The sequence below is a fragment of the Euprymna scolopes genome, chromosome 24 (genome assembly GCF_053919585.1).
Source record: "Euprymna scolopes isolate OS-2025 chromosome 24, ASM5391958v1, whole genome shotgun sequence".
NCBI classification, from domain to species: domain Eukaryota; kingdom Metazoa; phylum Mollusca; class Cephalopoda; order Sepiida; family Sepiolidae; genus Euprymna; species Euprymna scolopes.
Window position 1 is genome coordinate 80,434,481 of NC_136505.1, and position 21,092 is coordinate 80,455,572.

The 21,092-nt window shown below is 30.7% G+C and overlaps 1 protein-coding gene across 3 annotated transcripts in view; it reads right to left on the reverse strand.

Moving 5' to 3' along the window:
• The window catches only part of LOC145246794 (telomerase protein component 1-like), a 715,591-nt gene that overhangs the window by 68,309 nt on the left and 626,190 nt on the right, over window positions 1–21,092 (reverse strand). For all 3 annotated transcript variants that reach the window (XM_080108593.1, XM_080108592.1, XM_080108594.1), the window contains 3 exons: window positions 14,902–15,045; window positions 9,375–9,492; window positions 4,250–4,432 (listed from right to left, as the gene is read on the reverse strand). In XM_080108593.1, coding sequence (XP_079964719.1) covers window positions 4,250–4,432; window positions 9,375–9,492; window positions 14,902–15,045 — 445 coding nt within the window. The remainder of the gene's footprint in view (window positions 1–4,249; window positions 4,433–9,374; window positions 9,493–14,901; window positions 15,046–21,092) is intronic.

Sequence of the window (21,092 nt, forward strand, 5' to 3'; positions counted from 1 at the left end):
TAGTATTTTAATAAATTATAGAAATCAGTGACAATTTTAAATTTATTTAAATTTTATATCTCAACTAAATTACTTAAAAGATGGTTTTTATAATGTTTGCAATTAATTGAATTTTCGTGCTTCTTATTTAATAATTTATCTCTTTCTCTAAAAGTAAGTATAAATAATTTCTCATAAAGACATAGGTAGCAAGGCGAGTTTAAAGATGAACAGGTTTTCGCTTTCTTTAAAATTTTCCAATTTACTATTGGGTAGTAACCTTGCTCTACTAGTTCATTGTAATATTTAGACAAGGAAGTTCTATTTTTGTATTCATTATTTTCAAAAGAGCACTTGTGACCGGTAAATCTTTCTTTAAAATTGTTATTTGTCATTCCTATGTAATATTTTTTTTCATTCGGATTTTCCTTAGTAGAAATAGTTGCTTGGTACACTACAGAAGTAATTTGACAATTTCCTTTAAGAGGGCATTTTGATTTAATTCTACAGTTACAACTTTCGGAAGCAATGGGTGTGCTATTTTTGTTTAATATTTTGTTATTATGTTTTTTAATTATTTTTTCAAGGTTTTCATTACAGCTATAACTAAGTTTTATTGTATTTTTATTGAAAATTTTATGTAGTATGTTATTAATAGGGAAGTGCTTTTTAATTAAGTTTAAGAATTTCATTCCTAGATTTGTTTTAAGTTTTAAATTAAAAGGGGGATTGTACCACAGGCTTTTTCTCTTACAGTTTCTATTTGTATTTGTATTTATAATTATTGGACCTATTTAATTTATTTAATCCCCTCTTATGGCTAAATATGTTATATTAAAAAGATAATAAATATTAATTTTATTCTGTTTTTATTATTATTATTATTATTATTATAATTATCATTATTATTATGTTTATTATTATTAATAATAATTTTAATATTGTTTTATCATTATTGTTTTCTTTTATTTATATATTTATCTAATAAAAACGCGAAAACTTTAAACTTATATCATTTAGCATAAAGGGCCTAATTAATTGTAGACGTATATTTGAATTGCGTTGATATTACTCGTGGACGTATGTGAGAGGATAAATATGCTGGCTGGATACATTCACTGCCTTTTTTGACATGTTCATTTCTGACGCTTGGATTGTATCTTCTGTTTGTATTTGTAATAATATGTTTCATTACTGAATTGTATAATTGTTCATAAATTGGTTGACACGCAGATCTTTTTCTTTTTTTTTTTCTTTTTCTATATACTGTCAAATTCTTACTTTCTCTCTTTCTTTCTCTATTTAACTAGATCTCATTATTCTTTCCTTTTCCTTCTAGTTCTTATTCTCTTTATAATAACCATTTATATCTTTTTTCTTTTCTTCTCCATATCATATATATATATATATATATATTTTTTTTTCTCTCTTCTTTTTCTCTCTATTTTTTTCTCTCTATTTTCGTTCTCTATTTCTTTCTCTATTTCTTTTTTTTTCTCTTCTCAATCACTCTCTCCCCATTGTAATCTTTTAACTTTATTTAAATTGCCCCTCCCTTTTTACATTTTTTAATTAAAGCTCTGTGTTTTAAGTTTTTTAACTCCAACTTTTAAAGAGTTCCTACCTAAAATAAAAATCCATTATTCATTGAACTTTTGAATAGTCAAGTCGCTGCCTGATGATATCTGTTGTTTGATTGAAACAAGTGGCTATTTGTAGCAGCGGGATGTGAGCATGTTTATATAACAATAAACAAGTATATATAAATACATACATATATATAAATACATACATATATATATATAAATACATACATATATATATAAATACATACATATATATATAAATACATACATATATATATAAATACATACATATATATATATAAATACATACATATATATATATAAATATATACATATATATATATATATAAATACATACATATATATATAAATACATACATATATATATATATATATAAATACATACATATATATATAAATACATACATATATATATATTAATACATACATATATATATATATAAATACATACATATATATATATAAATACATACATATATATATATAAATACATACATATATATATATAAATACATACATATATATATATATAAATACATATATATATATATATATATATAAATACATACATATATATATAAATACATACATATATATATATATTAATACATACATATATATATATTAATACATACATATATATATATAAATACATATATATATATATATATATATAAATACATACATATATATATATATATAAATACATATATATATATATATATATATATATATATATATATATATATATATATATATAGAGAGAGAGAGAGAGAGAGAGAGAGATGGATAGATAAATAGATAGATAAATAGATAAAATGAAAATGGGTGTGTACATTTCCGTACCAAATAACTCTGTCAATTTTCGGTCTAGACACTAGAGATGTGACATATGGGAAAATTTAGGAAAATCTTTTTAATTGCTTTTCGGTCAGGAATCTGAGTGTCAAGTGGTCAAATTTTTACGATTTGACCATTGAAATCTCTACCAAACTCCTCCACTAATTTTGGGTCCAAACACTAGAAATGTTAAATGTAGTTACTTGGACATGGATCAAACTGTTTAATTTTATTTGAGCCCAAAAAATAAATGTTAAGTGGTCATAATTGGTGTCAAAGTTTTAAAAAATGTTACCTCTGCGGTCTCTACTAAATTACTCGGCCAATTTCTAGTCTAAACATTTGGAATTTTACATAAAGGGTATTCATAGATAGGACAAGCTTTTTAATCGGTTTGGATCGAAAAATTGAGCTGCCAAGGTCTCATGGTTCAAAAGATTGGACCTTTGTGGTGTCTAGCAAACTATTCAGCCAATTTTGGGTCCACACATCTGAAATCTATACACAACACGTATTCAGACATGCAGCAAGCATTTTAATCATTTTGGGGCGAAAATTTTACTGCCAAAGGTCAAAGGTGAAAGAGTTGACCTTTACAGATTCTACCAAATTTCTTCAACAATTTTAGACTTCAAAATTTTAGATGTAGGTAACTTGGACATGGGTAAAACTTTGTATTTTGATTTGAGACCAAAATAATAAATGTTAAGGGGTCAAAATAATAAATGTTAAGGGGTCAAAATAATAAATGTTAAGGGGTCAAAATTGGGGTCAAAGTTTAAAAAAATTTACCTTTGCGGTCTCCATGAAATTACTCAGACAAATTTTGGTCTAAACATTTGAAATCTTATATAAAGTGCATTCACATGTAGGGAAAGTTATGAATAGTACATAGGACCCCAGCAAAGCCGGGATGAACTGCTTGTATATATATATATATATATATATATATATATATATATATATATATATATAAGTTAAATTGTCCGTATGTGTACATTTCACTACTAAATTACTCTGTCAATTTTCAGTCTAAAGACTAGAGGTTTGACATATTGAGATTTGGCTGTCAAGGGTTCAAAGTTCAAGATTTGACCTTTGAAAATTCTACCAAACTCCTATGCCAATTTTGTGTCTGAACACTTGAGATTTTAGATGTAAGCTCCTTGAACATGGATCAAACTTTTTAACTTTATTTGAACCCAAAACAATAAATGTTAAGGGGTCAAAATTGGGGTAAAATTATTTTTTTAAAATTACCTTTCAGCCAATTTTGAGTCTAAACATTTGAAATATTACATAAAGTGTATTCAGACAGAGGACAAGCGTTTTAATCTGTTTTGGGCCGAAAATTTGGCTACCAAGGGGTCAAAGGTCAAAGATTCAGCTAATTTTGGGTTTAACATTTAAAATTTTACATAAAGAGTATTCAGACATGCAGCAAGCTTTTTAATCAGTTTTTGGGTAAAAATTTGGCTGCCGAGAGGTCAAAGTTGAAAGAGTTGACCTTTGCAAATTCTACTAAATTCCTCCGCCAATTTTCGATCTAAACACTTGAAATTTTAGATGTAGATTACCTGGACATGAGCCAAACTTTATATATATATATATATATATATATATATATATATATATATATATATATATATATATATATATATATATATATATGCACATAAAGTTATGAACAGTACATAGGGCCCGAGCAAAGCTAAGCTGAACTGCTAGTATATATATATATATATATATATATATATATATATATATATATATATATATATATATAAAGAAAAAGATTATATATGAAATTACACTGAAATTACCTTGAAAGAAGTAATCGACCTTTTCTGAACATCCTCAACAAATAAATCGCCATTACTCAATCCAACATAATTGATATTTTCTGTTTTGCATACGGCAGTCAATTTGACATCTACAGGAAGTTCAGACATGAGCAAAGTGCAGGACCCTTCCTGTTCAATCTTTAGACTATATTGTTTTGACAGCTGAAAAAATTAGATAAATTAAAGAAAAGTATATAGTTAGTGATATCAAGATACAACATATAGTCAGTTAAATCAAGGAAAGCATATATAGTGATATCAGAAAACAAATATATAGTAAGTTAGATCAAGGAAAAATATATAGTATCAGAAGACAAATATATAAGTGATATCAAGAGGACAATATATAGGAAATGATATCAATAGACAAATATATAATAAATGATATCAAGAGACAAATATCAAGTGATATCAAAATATTGTTAATAAACCAACATCAGTCAGGTGACTAATTTTATGTTTTAATTGAATAAATCAAATTAATATACATTTAAATTGAATTAATTGCAAATAAATGATTCCAAAATCTCATTCATCACAGGTTAGACACATGGTTTAGTTTTATAAAGCAAAACCGCGATGAAAATTTGTTTGATGGATTTGTACATGAGGTTATAGGTGTAATGCTAGTGATTGCTCATCATGACTACAAAACATGGTATGATGGTATAATGTATTTTTATAGATGAAAATTTAAACTATTTTATGATGAATCACATTTTTCTCCGTTTTTTAGGTATATGCAGTTTAGTTTAAATGTAACATATTGTCTGTGGGATTTATAGCTCAGTGTATTTAGTGGTACTTCCCTTGAACCATATTTAATTCATCTCCTCTAAATTATACGGGCAATCAGAGAATGAACTCTTCAGTTTTGAAGTACCAAAAGACTTGTACTACACCTATATAAGCTGATGCTGGATGAAGTAGATTCAGCTTAGCTCCGCATTATATATGTTTTTTCATGACTCTTACCATCAGATTTATCCTGTTTATATGTTGTAACTAACATTCACCGACATTCAACGCAGCTTTTTTCTACTGGTCAAGAATCTGTTATTAGAATAATTCCTAAGTCGTATTTACTTTACATGCATTCTCTATAATTTGTTTGCCTTACGAATACATTTCTGTTTTTATTACATGTAGAAACGTTTAAAGAAGAAAATCCCAGAGAAGATGATCAGTCGAATTTTGCAATAAGTGGAGAGACATTTACTGATGATGTGTCTAAAATGTTACATGTGTGAGTGTTAATGCATGCGTGAATGCAAGAAGTTTATATTGTCATCTCTCTCTCTCTCTCTCTCTCTCTCTCTCTCTCTCTCTCTCTCTCTCTCTCTCTCTCTCTCTCTCTCTGACCATTACCTCAACTTACACTATCTCGTATGCAGGGCATCTTTTTCTCAATCTTTTCGGTTGGTCAGAGCCAAAAGTTCACCAGAAATTCTCAGATGTCACTCCCGATCGCAATTTTTCACTGAATTCATCCATGCAGAATATTTTCCTTTTCTTGTACTTCAACAGTATCTAATGCCATTTTAATTCTTCATTCAACATAAGTATTCAAGAAACTCAAAATAGATCAACTTGTAAGGACCATTAGATTTAGAGTGAGGAGGGGGACACAAAATGCAAAAGAAGAAAGGGGAACTGGTAAGAATATCCAACTGTTTTGGAAGGAAAAAAAGCAGCGTCATTCGATGACATCCAACACGGCTGTGTGGGTGGGGAATTTTCAAATCAATATTTTCAAATTCTATTTATAATAGTTGATTTTTCATTTTCATTATATTTGAGATTGAACTGATACGTTAAATCATGGGTAATTAACAATAATCTAAACAGATAAATAATACTAACGGTCACAATAAGGGACTAAACTAATACGACATAAACAAACAGAACATAAGCAGTAAAAGCAATTGAGTTAGATCTGCACTTACCATATTGTTAACTTTTAACATATTATTTTAATATTGTAAACTTTTAACATATTATTTTAATATTATTAACTTTTAACATACTATTTTAATATTGTTAACTTTTAACATATTATTTTAATATTGTATACTTTTAACATACTATTTTAATATTGTTAACTTTTAACATAATATTTTAATATTGTTAACTTTTAACATATTATTTTAATATTGTTAACTTTGAACATATTATTTAATATTGTTAACTTTTAACATATTATTTACTATTGTTAACTTTTAACATATTATTTTAATATTGTTCATTTTTAAAATATTATTTTAATATTGTTAACTTTTAACATATTATTTTAATATTGTTCATTTTTAACATATTATTTTAATATTGTTAACTTTTAACATATTATTTACTATTGTTAACTTTTAACATATTATTTACTATTGTTCACTTTTAAAATATTTTAATATTGTTAATTTTTCAAATGTTATTTTAATATTGTTAACTTTTAACATATTCTTTAATATTGTAAATTTTTAACATTATTTACTATTGTTAACTTTAAACATATTATTTACTATTGTTAACTTTCAACATATTTTTTAATATTGTAAATTTTTAACATATTATTCAATATTATTAATTTTAACATATTATTTTATATTGTTAATTTTTAACATATTATTTGAATAGTGTTAATTTTTAACATATGTAATATTGTTAACTTTTAGCATATTATTTACTATTGTTAACTTTTAACATTATTTTAATATTTTTAACTTTTAACATTATTTTAATATTGTTATCTTTTAACATATTATTTAGTATTGTTAACTTTTAAGATTATTTACTATTGTTAACTTTTATTATATTATTTACTATTGTTAACTTTTAAAATATTTTAATATTGTTAATTTTTCAAATATTATTTTAATATTGTTAATTTTTCAAATATTGTTAACATATTTTTATATTGTTAACTTTTAACATATTCTTTAATATTGTTAATTAAACATATTATTTAATATTGTTAATTTTTAATGTATTATTTAATATTTTTAATTTTTAACATATTATTTAGTTAGTGTTAATTTTTAACATATTTAATATTGTTAACTTTTAGCATATTATTTTAATATTGTTAACTTTTAACATTATTTTAATATTGTCAACTTTTAACATATTATTTTAATATCGTTAACTTTTAACATATTATTTAATATTGTTAACTTTTAACATATTATTTCATATTGTTAATTTTTCAAATATTATTTTAATATTGTTACTGTTAAACATATTATTTTAATATTGTTAATTTTTAACATATTATTTTAATATTGTTAACTTTTAACATATTTTAATATTGTTAACTTTTTACAGATGATTTAATATTGTTAACTTTTAACATATTATTTAATATTGTTAATTTTTAACATATTTAATATTGTTAATTTTTAACATATTTAATATTGTTAATTTTATCATACTTCTTTAATATTAACTTTTAACATTATTTTAATATTGTAAACTTTTAACATATTTAATATTGTTTACTTTTGAATTATTTAATATTGTTAATTTTTAACATATTATTTTAATATTGTTAACTTTTAACATATTATTTTAATATTGTAAATTTTAAACATATTTGATATTGTTAATTTTTAACATATTATTTTAATATTGCTAACTTTTAACATAATATTTTAATATTGTTAACGTTTAACATATTTTATATTTTTAACTTTTAACATATTATTTTAATATTGTAAACTTTTAACATATTATTTAATATTGTTAAATTTTAACATTTTATTTAATATTGTTAGCTTTTAACATATTATTTTAATATTGTTAACTTTTAACATATTATTTTAATATTGCTAACTTTTAACATATTATTTAATATTGTTAACTTTTAACATATTATTTTAATATTGTTAACTTTTAATATATTATTTTGATATTGTTAACTTTTAATATATTATTTTAATATTATTAATTATAAACATATTATTTTAATATTGCTAACTTTTAACATATTTAATATTGTTACATTTTAATATATTATTTAATATTGTTTATTTTTAACATATTATTGTAATACTGTTACTTTTTAACATATTATTTTAATATTGTTAACTTTTAACATATTATTTAATATTAACTTTGAAAATATTATTTAATATTGTTAACTTTTAACATATTATTTAATATTGTTAACTTTTAACATATTTAATGTTGTTAACTTTTAGCATATTTTTATAGTGTTAACTTTTAACATATTTTAATATTGTTACCTTTTAACATATTATTTAATATTGTTAACTTTTAACATATTATTTAATATTGTTAACTTTTAACATATTATTTAATATTGTTAACTTTTAACATATTTTTATATTGTTAACTTTAACATATTTTAATATTGTTAAATTTTAATTTTATTTTAATATTATTAACTTTTTACATATCATTTAATATTTAACTTTTAACATATTATTTTAATATTGTTAATTTTTAAAATATTATTTTAATATTGTTTACTTTTAATATATTATTTTAATATTGTTAACTTTTAACATATTATTTAATATTGTTAATTTTTAACATATCATTAACTATTAATTAGCACATTTATTCTGAAGAATATATGTTGCTTTAGATGATGCCTCATTACATTATCTAAAACAAAATATAATGATGTCATCCTTGCCACCATTAAAAAGGAAAGATTATCACAAAGGCAAGTGCTTCTCTAATTCGACTTCTTTTTACTGGACACTGCATCTGCCTGCTTCTATGAAATTGATTTAGTTGATTCTTGACGGTGCTACTACACCACAACACCAATAGAATTACCTGTGCCATTTGATTGTGAAATTAAACATACTATGGGAAAGCAACACGTACCAGCATTTACATTTATTTATATAATCTGTGACCCCCCCCACTCCATCGTATTTTTCTATTTATATCAATTGAGAATCTGAAGAGCTTCTGATGAGAAAGTTTCAATCTCTGTACACCTTCTGAATCTTTCATCTGATTCTCTTGATCCTTTCAAAGTATTAAATCTAGCAGAAATTGGAAATTATAAAATCTGTGCAAATTAAGATTTGAGATTAAAACTGTTTCAGCATTTATTGGTTTCAAGATTACTTACAAAATCAGTGGTAAAAATCCAATTATGAATGGTAAGCGATGAGCAGATTGCCAATACTTCAATATGGGAACCATGATAAACAGAACTGAATTTCAAGATTGGTTCCAAAGATGTATGTCTGAAAAATCATTGGAAAAAACGATATATTTACATGTTTATATATATGTGTGTGTGTGTGTGTGTGTGTGTGTGTGTGTGTGTGTGTGTGTGTGTGTGTGTGTGTGTGTGTGTGTGTGTGGAATGTTTTTGATTCTTCGTTGAACCATTTTCAGGTAACAAAAGCAAACGAACAAAAAAAGAGAAAATTTTCAGAAGAATAACATACAAGTGAATGTAGAATTCAAAAGAATCAACTGGTGCAGCTTCAGAAGAAACATTAACAATATCAATTCCGGGACACTAAATTTATCACAGAATGAATTATATTATGTGAAGCATTTTAAAATGTTACTGGTGTGATAAATAAGTGTATGGTCACAAGAAAAATACAAATGAAGGGATTAAAATTATATACTTTTATTCTTGGTTTAGTATTGAGATATTAATAGTTGGCCTCTTGGCGGTGCTTCTGAAGTATTCAGTCGTCTGTCATGATGATTAGTTAGTGCAGCATTCTCCTAGTAGGCATTTGAACATATCAATAACATTGGTTACATTGGTGTAATGTATTGGAAAGGAATTATTTGCTAAAAAAAATGAGTTATATTTCTTGTAGTGAATAATTAATCTAATTTGATTGCGATTGTCAATTGGAGATATGCAAGAATGTAAATTCATTCTTATGGCTTTTTCTTCTAATTTATGGTTTAGTTGCATTTGATTGGAATAGTGTAGGTAATATAGTCTAAGTTATAATGTTGGATATTATTACAGTGGGCAAATTTTTTTTTACTTTTTGAATGTTGTTTAGATTTCTACAACTGGGTATTTTTGCTGAATTGTGAAATGGCATCCATTTCTCTCCATCAGGTCAGGTTTTTGTGAGAAGTTGATTTGAAAAAAAATCAGATCATGTGACAAAATCGATTACATTTTTTAGGCATTATCAACTGATTTTTGTCAACATATATCCTAAATTCAGTAGAACAAAATATTTTGCTAACATATATTGATTACCTGATAGAAACATCGATTACTGTAAACTGAATGGTGGGCATTGATAAAAGTAAGTACACGTAAATTACATGTTGCTTCAGGGTTTCCACATCCGTTTCTTTGAACTCTTGCAATGCTCAGCAGCAGGGAGGTCTCTCTTCAGATTTCAACAGTAGTCAGCTATCGTGACTGTGTCCCAGCGACCCTGATACCTGGTATCTATCTATTTCAGGTCCTCATAGAACCTTTCCCCCAGCTCGTCACTCATTGAACTCAGATTCTTGGGAAACCGATTGATATGTGAAAATAGGTAGTGTATCTTGACGCTCATGTTGCAGCTCAGGTTTTTGGAAATAGTCAGCATGTTGTTGACCAGTTCTGCATAGTTTCTGGCTTTATTATTGCCAAGAAAGTTCTTCATTATCAGAACAAATGTCTTTCACAAATCTAGTTCCACTTCATTTACTGAGTTTTCAAACTCTGGATCGCTGATGAGTTGCTGAATCTGAGGACGTCAGCTTTTAACTTCTCCATCGTCAATGCCTTGCACAAATAAGTGAAGCAATCACCATCCTTGACCAGAATCTTGGTGAACTGTTTGATTAAGCTGAGTATGATGTGCAGCGGTGATGATGTTCCTTTCTTTGCAAGGCACTGATTGCTTTTCGCACAGGCCAGTCCTTTGTGTATACTGAGCACAATTCTTGGCAGATTTCGAGATTTTAATGCTTCAAACTAATCTCTTTTCAACATAAACACCCAAAACTATTGGACCTGAATATTTCTTGTCATTAAAATAATTATTTCCAATTAAAATATGGCATTTTACCCTCACCAACTTCTAAAATGCTCCACACAAGTGTACATGTGAACAAAAATATAAAAAAAATACATGTCATAGTTCAAAAACTTGACCTTATTGAGCAAAACCAATATGATTTTGGGATTCAGTGCATCAGATACGTCCTGAATGAAAAAACGCAGAAAGGAAATTTATGTGTATTTTCATCATTGATTTTATTTGTTTTCAAAACTTATTTTTATTTGTAATGTACTTAAAGTGTTATTAAAAGTGTTTATTTGTTAGAATTGCTGTACATAATTAACAAAGACTTTATATTGTTTATTCAATTAATTTTTGGGCAGTGGAAATTAGTTTTTGCGTGGTTTAGTAACTTTTTAACAATGGTTATTTTTTAGTGAGTCACTCTTCTAATTCAAAAGATTAAAATTTAAGCTGGTTGTTATTTATATGTAGAAGTGCTAAACGTATTATTGAAGGTGTTTCTGAGAACATCAACGAATGAGATTTTATTATGTTTAGGAGGGGCGTGCAATAAGTAATACTCCTGACCCACTTCCAGTTATCTGGTCTAGCTGAAATTTTGCATGTGCAATAATTTATATCTCTACGGGTTATGTGGCAAATTACAGCTCTGAACTAATTGTGCTTTCTGTTTTATAGGTGTTTGAACTGAGCCAGGTGTGAAATGGAACCTGTTGAATGTCGAGCAGTGATCTGGTTTTTGTATTTGAAAGGACGCACACCACAGGAGACTTTTGATGAAATGAAAGAAACTTATAGTGATAATGCCTCATCATATGACCTTGTAAAACGCTGGCATCATGAATTCAAACATGGCCGGAAGTCTGGGAAACAGCTCCCAGACCTGGTCGTCCACCTTCTGCCATTGATGAGGCATCTGTCTGTCAAGTTGAGGCTGCCATTTTGGAAGATCGGTGCATTACCATTTGCCAAATAGCCCAAGATGTCAAGATTAGTACAGGGTCTGTGGAAACTATCATTCATGACCATTTGCATATGCATAAGGTGTCTGCCAGATGGATTCCCAGGTTGCTCACACCATTCCAGAAGCGAGAACACGTCGAGCGCTCGAGGATGAATTTGGAGATGTGCCAATCAAATGATGAGTCAACGTTTTTCAAAAGACTGATTACACAGGATGAAACCTGGGTCCATCACTATGATCCAGAGACCAAAGCCCAGTCAATGCAGTGGAAACACTTGGACTAACCACCTCTAAAGAAGGCAAGGGTGCAGCCCTCCACTGGCAAGGTCATGCTCACAGTCTTCTGGGACCAGGACGGAGTAGTGATGACAGATTTCTTGGCAAAGGGTACCACAATTACAGGAGCCTATTATGCTTCACTTTTGAGAAAATTAAGAGAAGCTATCAAAATCAAGCGGTGGGCCAAGATCAGCAAAGGTAACCTCCTCCTGCAGGACAATGCTCCGATCCACAACTCGCATGTCGCCAGATCAGAAGCACAGGCGTATGGTTATGAAATCCTTCCTCATTCTCCCTACTGTCCTGACCTTTTACCATCTGACTTTCATCTCTTCCCAGCCATGAAGTTGTTTTTGAAAGGAAAGCGTTTCCCAGCCTTGATTTCTGAAGTCACATCATGGTTGGAGGACCAACCTGGGGTGTTCTACAAAAACGGTCTCCAGAGCTGCATTAAACGATGGGAGAAATGCATAACTCTGGGTGGTTCCTATGTAGAGAAAGACTAATAACTGTGCCAAGTTTCGTTGCTCTACTGCTATGGGAAGTGGGTCAGGGGCATTACTTATTGCACGCTCCTCATAGTTATGAATTCAGAAAAAAGTCTTGTACATTTGTTCATTATTATCAGCTAAAATAAGAATATCATCGACAGTTTGTAAATAGATTTTATAATATTATTAAATATTTTATTTCCTACGTTTTCGAGATAGATTTTGCTAAAAGTCAGCCTGGGAACTAAATTCATTAAAATTTTTCTCTTGATGTCATAAAAAGGTACTTCTGTAAATTAATAGTAAATTTCTTAGCATTTTTTTTAAATTATTGATTTAAGTCGAGAAAAATGAGTTATTTGTTTCTGTTACATGAGTGAATAAGCTTTCTACATCAAGAGAAGCAATTAGTTTTGTTGTTCGGTTGTTTGGTTTGTAGGATTTTTATATTTACTGAGTAGATATGGCTGATAAGTTCATTTAGGTTTTTTATGAATATATGGGAGTAGTAATTTGAGGTATGATAGGGAGTAGAGAAGAATTAGGATTATGCATATTAACTTTTCCATATCAATAATAAAGTTTGTAATCCTCGCTTATTTTAGGAAGTTGGTAATTATTTATCTGCACATTATCAATAATCATAAGTTTGTTAACTTGTATCTTTAATGTATTAATAAGATTATTGTTAATTCTTTTGAATTTAGTGTAGTTATCAAGACTTGTTTGCAGTTTGGCATAATAATTAAATGTATTAAGTACTGCAAATATGTTTGTTTTGCCTGCCTTTTTTTATAATATTTAAACGCTAGTGGAGTTCATTAGGAACTAAGATTTCTGAACTTTTTAAACTGTCTCAAGTAATTATGATGCAGGTAGCTCTTTTCCAATATTCCAGCATCCATAGTTTCCAGCTCTCAAAGCCACTAATTGTATGCAGAAACTGCTATCCATTGTAAGTTACTGATATTAAATAAAAAAAATTATCACATTCATCTTGAATGTGATTTCTATTGATGATAAAGGAAATCACCCAAACTCCAGGGCATGTTGTCATTGCATCTCATTTGGCGTATCGGCTTGACTAACCCACTTTTACATAATTCGATATGGTATATGTTCATTAGACAATTGGGTGGGGGGCTCAGTCCAACCACATTGTTAGGATTAATAGCAGTGGAGATCTGTTTTCTGGCAGTCAGTCCATCAGTCAGTAGAGAGTCGGTCTGGAGAGAGGCAGTCAGTCCCCATCAGAACCACAGCAGAAACAGATCCGTAAAACCTTTAGGAATAAAAGAAACCCAGACAAAGGAACAGCGTGTCGAGATAGAAACGGCAAGACACATTCCCCACCGACATTTGATTAAAAGGAAATTAAGTTAGAGAGAAAGTAGCACCCGTCATTGAAGTTTGAAGACGATAACGTTGGTACACACATTTTGTTTGTTCTTTTTGTCAACTATGTTTTTTACTCTCATTTTTTTTTATTGTATGTATATATATATATATTATATATATATATATATGAAATATTGACTTTGTTTTTAAATGCAACGTTTGAAATACATACCATACATGGCTTGGTGTCCTTTGTTACAGTAACTTCTGTTGCTTTTTTTTCTTCATCTTTCTCCTCTTGCCATGAGTGACTATTGAGTGAACCTAATGCATTTTCATGGAGAGAAGGTTCGAGAACCACTAGAACTTTTCTTTCTATTTATTTTATTTGTAACGTTGTACAGCTGGCTGTCCATTCGAGATTACAGCACCATCATTCATTAGGACTTGCCAAAATCAGCAGCTTATAAAATGTATCTAAAGGTCCTTTCAGTCTATAAGACTGAAAGGACCTTTAGATACATTTTTTAGATTTTAAATTTAGATAGATTTTTTTTACAGAAAAATGCTTACTTTTCAATAGTGGTAACGCCCCCAAGCATGTAGTTCACTAATATTTGTCCAGATAGACTTGCAGACACAAATACTTCACCTCTGAGATAACGGAAATATGCCAGACTGTGAACAGGCATTTCGAAAAAGTACTGCAATTTCTTTCTGAAAAAAAACAGAACAAACGTCAAGAAATTTTATAACAATAGCAGAAAAAAGCTTCAACGTTTGCAATATATAATGTGAGAGAGAGAGAATATTAATATTTTCATACTATATATAGAATGTTAATCCGTAAAGCATAGAGCAATCAACAGTAGGAAAACTTGAATGGGAGAGCTCAATTCGTTGCAAAGCATTAATAAAAGTTAAAAGAAAACCCAACACAAACTGATTTCGATCTTATACATTTATTTGAACCTGACAAGTCGAAGGATATCGGCCGATTGAAATAAATGAACAAATTTACAACCGTTTACATATTTATTAAAAAGGAAAAAGAAAGAGGGAAGAAGAAAAGGAGAAATAATTTATAGGTGGGAAAGAGAGAAATAAAAAAAGAAAAGCAGAAAGCGGGGAGGGATAAAGGATGGAAAAAATGTAGACCGGAAGAGAGAAAAAGAGAAAAAGAAAAGACACAAAGTAATGATAAAAGCTGTGCGTCAAAGCTAGAAAAATCGACGCACCACTTTAATAGAAACATGTAACTCGGAAATAAATCTCTTATATTTTTTAAGCTAATAGATTGTGAACTCGACTTTTTAATGAATACTAACAAGGAGATCCGACGTTGCCCGGGGTTGAATAATGATCAATGAATATTTCACACTCCTATATTTTTTGTCATGGAAGCCCGGGAGGAAGCTGTGGGAACATGATGAGAATTAGCAGCGAACCGGATGTTAACGCATCCACCATGAGAGACAAAATGAAAAATTATCTTTTGCACATGGCTCCAGGCATCGCTTCCGCTTGGGAAGAAAAAAAATAAGATAACCACAAAATAATTATCGACAAATGGCAGAGCTCCGCGCCTAAAATAAACACCTCAAATATCACAGTTGCTGGGAGCCAGTTGGCCACTATAACATCTCCTTTGTTAAATCACATTCCATCCTACGAACACTTTGCCTCTCCCAATACAAATTGTTAGTAGTGAATAAAATCGGTTATCAACCTTCAATATTCGTCTGTCTTTAATTATATGGAGTCAGAATCTACACACTTCCAACGTTATTCATACCATGTATTTTTGGTTGTGGCCTCTATGGCATCCTTTCCCACCTCCCATCCTTTTTTTTATAAAAACCGAGGCCATAAAGCTTCACATGCCTCCATGCAGTAACTTAGTCCAATACATATGTTATTCTACATTGCGCTCTAGAGAACTTAATGTTTCTTTTATATAATTATTTTATATGAACTTCTTTCCAGTTAGTAAATTTATGTGCGGGTTTTGAACCTACAGACCACGTCATGCAAAAAAAACAAACAAACAAAAAACACTTTGCAATTAATGAAACAAACTAAGAAATTTACATTCATGCAAAAAAAACCCAAAAAAAAACACGCTATCAACTAAACCCACAGTAGAATTTACACAGCCCGTTGTTCTATCATTGTTGCTAAGCGACTACATGGAAAAAAATGACTTTATCAATGGTAGATAAATTAAAATAACGGTTTTGATTATCCTTAATTATCGGGGGTATTCTGAGACAAAACTTAACTAAGATCACTCCCAGACTTATACACTAAAGTTCTGTAAATTTTAAAGAAAATCTGTTCAACCGTTTCGGAGTCTATAAGGAACGAACTCACATTTACAGACAAATTTGCATCAATATAATTATAGAGATTAAGACAGAATAAAAATTAAGATATTAATGTAACATATTAAATCTTTTATATATATTATACACTCACATATGTATACATATATACACACACATACATGTACATACATATACATATATCTACATCTCCATAAAACCACACACGTACATATCCATACATACATATACAAATTCATATATATATATATAACTTTGTATTTATATCTGCCTATCTATATATCGATCTATCTAACACAAATTAAGCATCTATTTACATCTACATCTATTCACATGTCTATTAGGACAGATAGCTAACTAGACATCTGTCTCTGCATCTCTATACTCGATCTGTTATTCCTCTATCCACCTTTTTATCACTATCTCTTTCTCCATCTCTATTTGTATATCTACTCCTAACTCTCTCTTTATTTCTATCTGTTATAGGAACTTACCTATTCACTCATAATGGACTCTTCTAACCATAATTGAGAATACTCTCGTGGAGAAATATCGCGACTTAGCGTGAGACTACAGACTAACTTAACAGTCGGAAATACTGACAACCTTTCTTTGTCTTCATTTTCTTGTACAATATATCCTTGTTGTTTGTATATTTATTTATGAGTCTTTATTAGAGCCGGAACAACTGGCGATGAGGTTCCGAGAAACCGAATTATAAATACTCACAACAACTGGTAATAAGAATTCGAAAACGCATGTTGAAAAGTCGAATTTAAAATACCTGTGTTTCACAATTAGGTATTTGAACTTACGACGTGGTATTTAAAGAATTTGCCATAAATTATTCAAACGTAAGTTGATTTTTTTTATTGAACTAAAAAGTGACTTATTCGTTTTTCTCTCTTGGTTTTCCTCTAAAAGTCTAGTTTGAAAATTGATTTCAGTGGAGTTTTAAAGTTGTGTTCAGTCCCGCCTACAATCTTTTGAGTCAGCTTCAATAATTCTGATAATACACACGTCCGTTCGATGAACATGCTATCTTTTAACTCGCCGGTCATTCTTTTTACAACAGTTTTTATGCATTTTGTATTATCTAATTTGCATAGAGTTTGCGTTACTCACACGTGATTATCAAATACAAAAGCAACGTTGCCATTTTAGCTTTTTTTAAAATTATCTTTTCCTTAAGCAAATGAACACGAAACCCACGCTAGTGAGGTAAGCTATGGGTTTCCCTACACTTCCCCCTGATCTCATGATTATAAATAAGGCAAGGAGGTAATATGTGTCTTTGTCAGGTACTTCTTTGAAGAGAAATAATGCAGGCTTCACTCTCGTCTGCGGGTTGGCTTTCAATAGACACTTCATCAGTTGGGAGGTTACCAACATCAGAATCACTGTCAAGCGGATCTGAATTCAGATAAATTAGTCGTTCACTATCTTCAGAATCACTTTTGTCACTTGATAAGTGCGTCTGTATTACTGGTAGAAGGTAATTAACGTGCCGATGCACCCCATCAACTGCGCGACCCATGTTATATTTTGTTGAGCACCTGCCACACGGATTTTTGATCCAAACATCTCTTTCATACTTCCCTCCAGTCACTTCTGGTTTGGGCAGTGGGTTAGCTTCAACACCTTTAATTCGAACATGATATCTATGTAGCATGTCAGCTGAGGTGGTGGAAGGTGAAACAGCATCCTTTGCGGTGATGTGCCAGTAGAGTGCCTCCTATATTGAACAATTCTTTCCGGCTGCGATGGTCTAATGACTTCATTCTACAATCCCATTTCCACTTGGTGAGTAGGCACATCGAAACCGCAAATATATGTCCCAATTTTTTGCAAATTCTCCAATCTCGTTACTGGTGAAAGCAGTGGCGTTGTCAGTCAGTGTTTTCATTGACGAACCTCGCTCAAGGAAAATATTCTCCAACTAATGGATAACAGTGGTCTTATCTGATTGATGCAGTGGCCGCCATATTGCTAATCTAGAGGGGGCCACAATTGATGATAGAAAATTCTCATCATTATGAATTATGGTGGGGTATGTCTATCTGCAGATGTTCTTTATGATGAGTTTTCCTTTTTTCCAGTGAACACGTGCCGGATCTATTGATCGACGGGTTTCACAGCCTTTCACAACAGATTTAGCAGTCTCTTTGAACACTTTTGAGTCAACCGACCTGGCAAAATATAAAGTTTGTTTCACACCTGGCTTTGGTGATAGATATCAGCCACCCGGTCCTCATCCAGTTGTCTTACTCTTGTGCAATTCCCAAGCATCGGCTCTTTTCCTTCCTTAAGTAGATCCATCCACCTGCACGGTACTCTGGTAAGACTATCTGCATGGTTCTGACAGGACTTCACGAGTTTTACATCTATGGTCAATTCATATTCTTTTGCAAGTGATTACAGGGTTCCTAACTGTCGGCTGATCAGCATCTCACCAGTTGCTCTCATGTTCATACATGCTTTTCCAGTTAAAGTGTCAGAAATCCACCAGTGCACTTGCTGAATCAGTAACCATGTGTAACACTGAATCAGTAACCATGTGTAACACTGAATCAGTAACCATGTGTAACACTGTCCCTTCCTAACACTGTCCCTTCCTAACACTGTCACTTCCTAACACTGTCACTTCCCACTGAAGAGCCAAATTGACACCTTTGAGTGCCAGGTCAACTTGCATCCGTCTATACTGTAATTTATCTACCGTCCATACACCAGTCTCCTTCAGTGAAATCCATTTCTCGTACTTTTTGATTCTGTCATTCTTCTTTTTGTTACTGCAGTTGCTAGGTGCTTGATAAATGCAACTGCCACCTGGAGCCATCCACATACAGGGAAGTCATCAACAAGTTTCTTGCAGAAAGAAAATACACACCGACAGGTCAATTCATCAAGGATTTCTGAAATTGGACTTCTTTGTTTCCATTGAAGAGTGCCATCTTTTTCCCAGACTTGCAAGCCAAGAACTCTGGCTCCATCTCTCAGTCGTACCAGATCCTTGGAAACCAAACCATAGTCCAGAAAATGTTGTTGCACGTGTGATGCAGGAACTACACTTTCATTAATGAAAATATCAACATATGCTGATGAGGCACTTATGGTCTTGATACATGATAGCGTCTATAACAGATTTCATAATAAGTGGCGCCACATTCAGCCTAATCCAAACCGTGTAAGACAGAAGCGCTGGCCCCTGAAAATAACTGTTTGAAACGGCACCTTGTCAACATGGATTTAAAGATATGCATTTCACAGATCCATAAGCGACACATTGACTCCCTGTCACCGCCACCCTCTTAGTTACTGTGTGCACACTTCTGCATTGGCAGTGAAAGCATCTACAAACTCATTCAATTCCCGGTAGTCAAACACCAGACACATCTTTTGCTTCTGCTCCTGCACAACCGCCATTAAACCCTTGGGTAGGCCAAATTCTTCTTCCAAATATGGCACCAGCCATCCATTCTTCTGCCATTGTTGAATCTCGTTCTCATAGGCATCCCTGGCATGACAAGGCACTGTGAATTCTTGCACACTGTTACTCAGTTCACTGGGAGAGTAACCGTTTGCCCATTTCCATAATGCAGTCCATTCTTTGTTATTACGATCATGTCAAACTAAAGTCTAGCTCATTGATCGAGATGGTAGCACATCTGTTTAGGCTTCTAAATTGTGCTTCACCTGATTCCATGAAATCAACTCCATCAAGTTATAAGGCATTTAAGGGAAAACTATTATTAGCACAGAACAACATGGATTTATACAGGGAAGGTCCTGTACTACTCAGCTTCTGAATATTATGGATACCTGGACAGAAACTCGATGCAGGAGGAAGTATCGACATCGTCTACATGGACTTCATGAAGGCCTTCGATTCCGTGCCTCACCGTCGCCTCCTGACAAAGATTGAGTCATATGGCATCCAAGGCAAAGTCCTCAACTGGATTCAGGCGTTCCTAAATGCTAGGTAACAGTGTGTACATGGAGCACCAGTAATGAGCGGGATACCACAGGGAAGTGTCATTGGCCCAATGTTATTCGTCATCTACACAAAAGACCTACCCAAACTCTGCCAAAGTGAAATGAAGCTGTTTGCAGATGACACAAAGTTGTTCACATGTAGTGACATCCCAGCAGCCACAGACAGCCTACAGGCTGACCTAGATAACTTGCAGAACTGGTCACAGGACTTGGTTGCTCCGTTTTCACCCATAGAAATGCAGCATCCTGAAACTGAGGAGCAGGAGATCAGAGGTTAAATACACATTGAAAGACAACTCGCTTGGAGTGATAACACTGGAAGAGCATGATCATGAGAAAGACCTAGGCGTCTACATCGACAACAAACTGAGTTCCAAGGAACATGTAGCTAAATCCATCGCAAAAGCAAATAAAGTTGTCGGG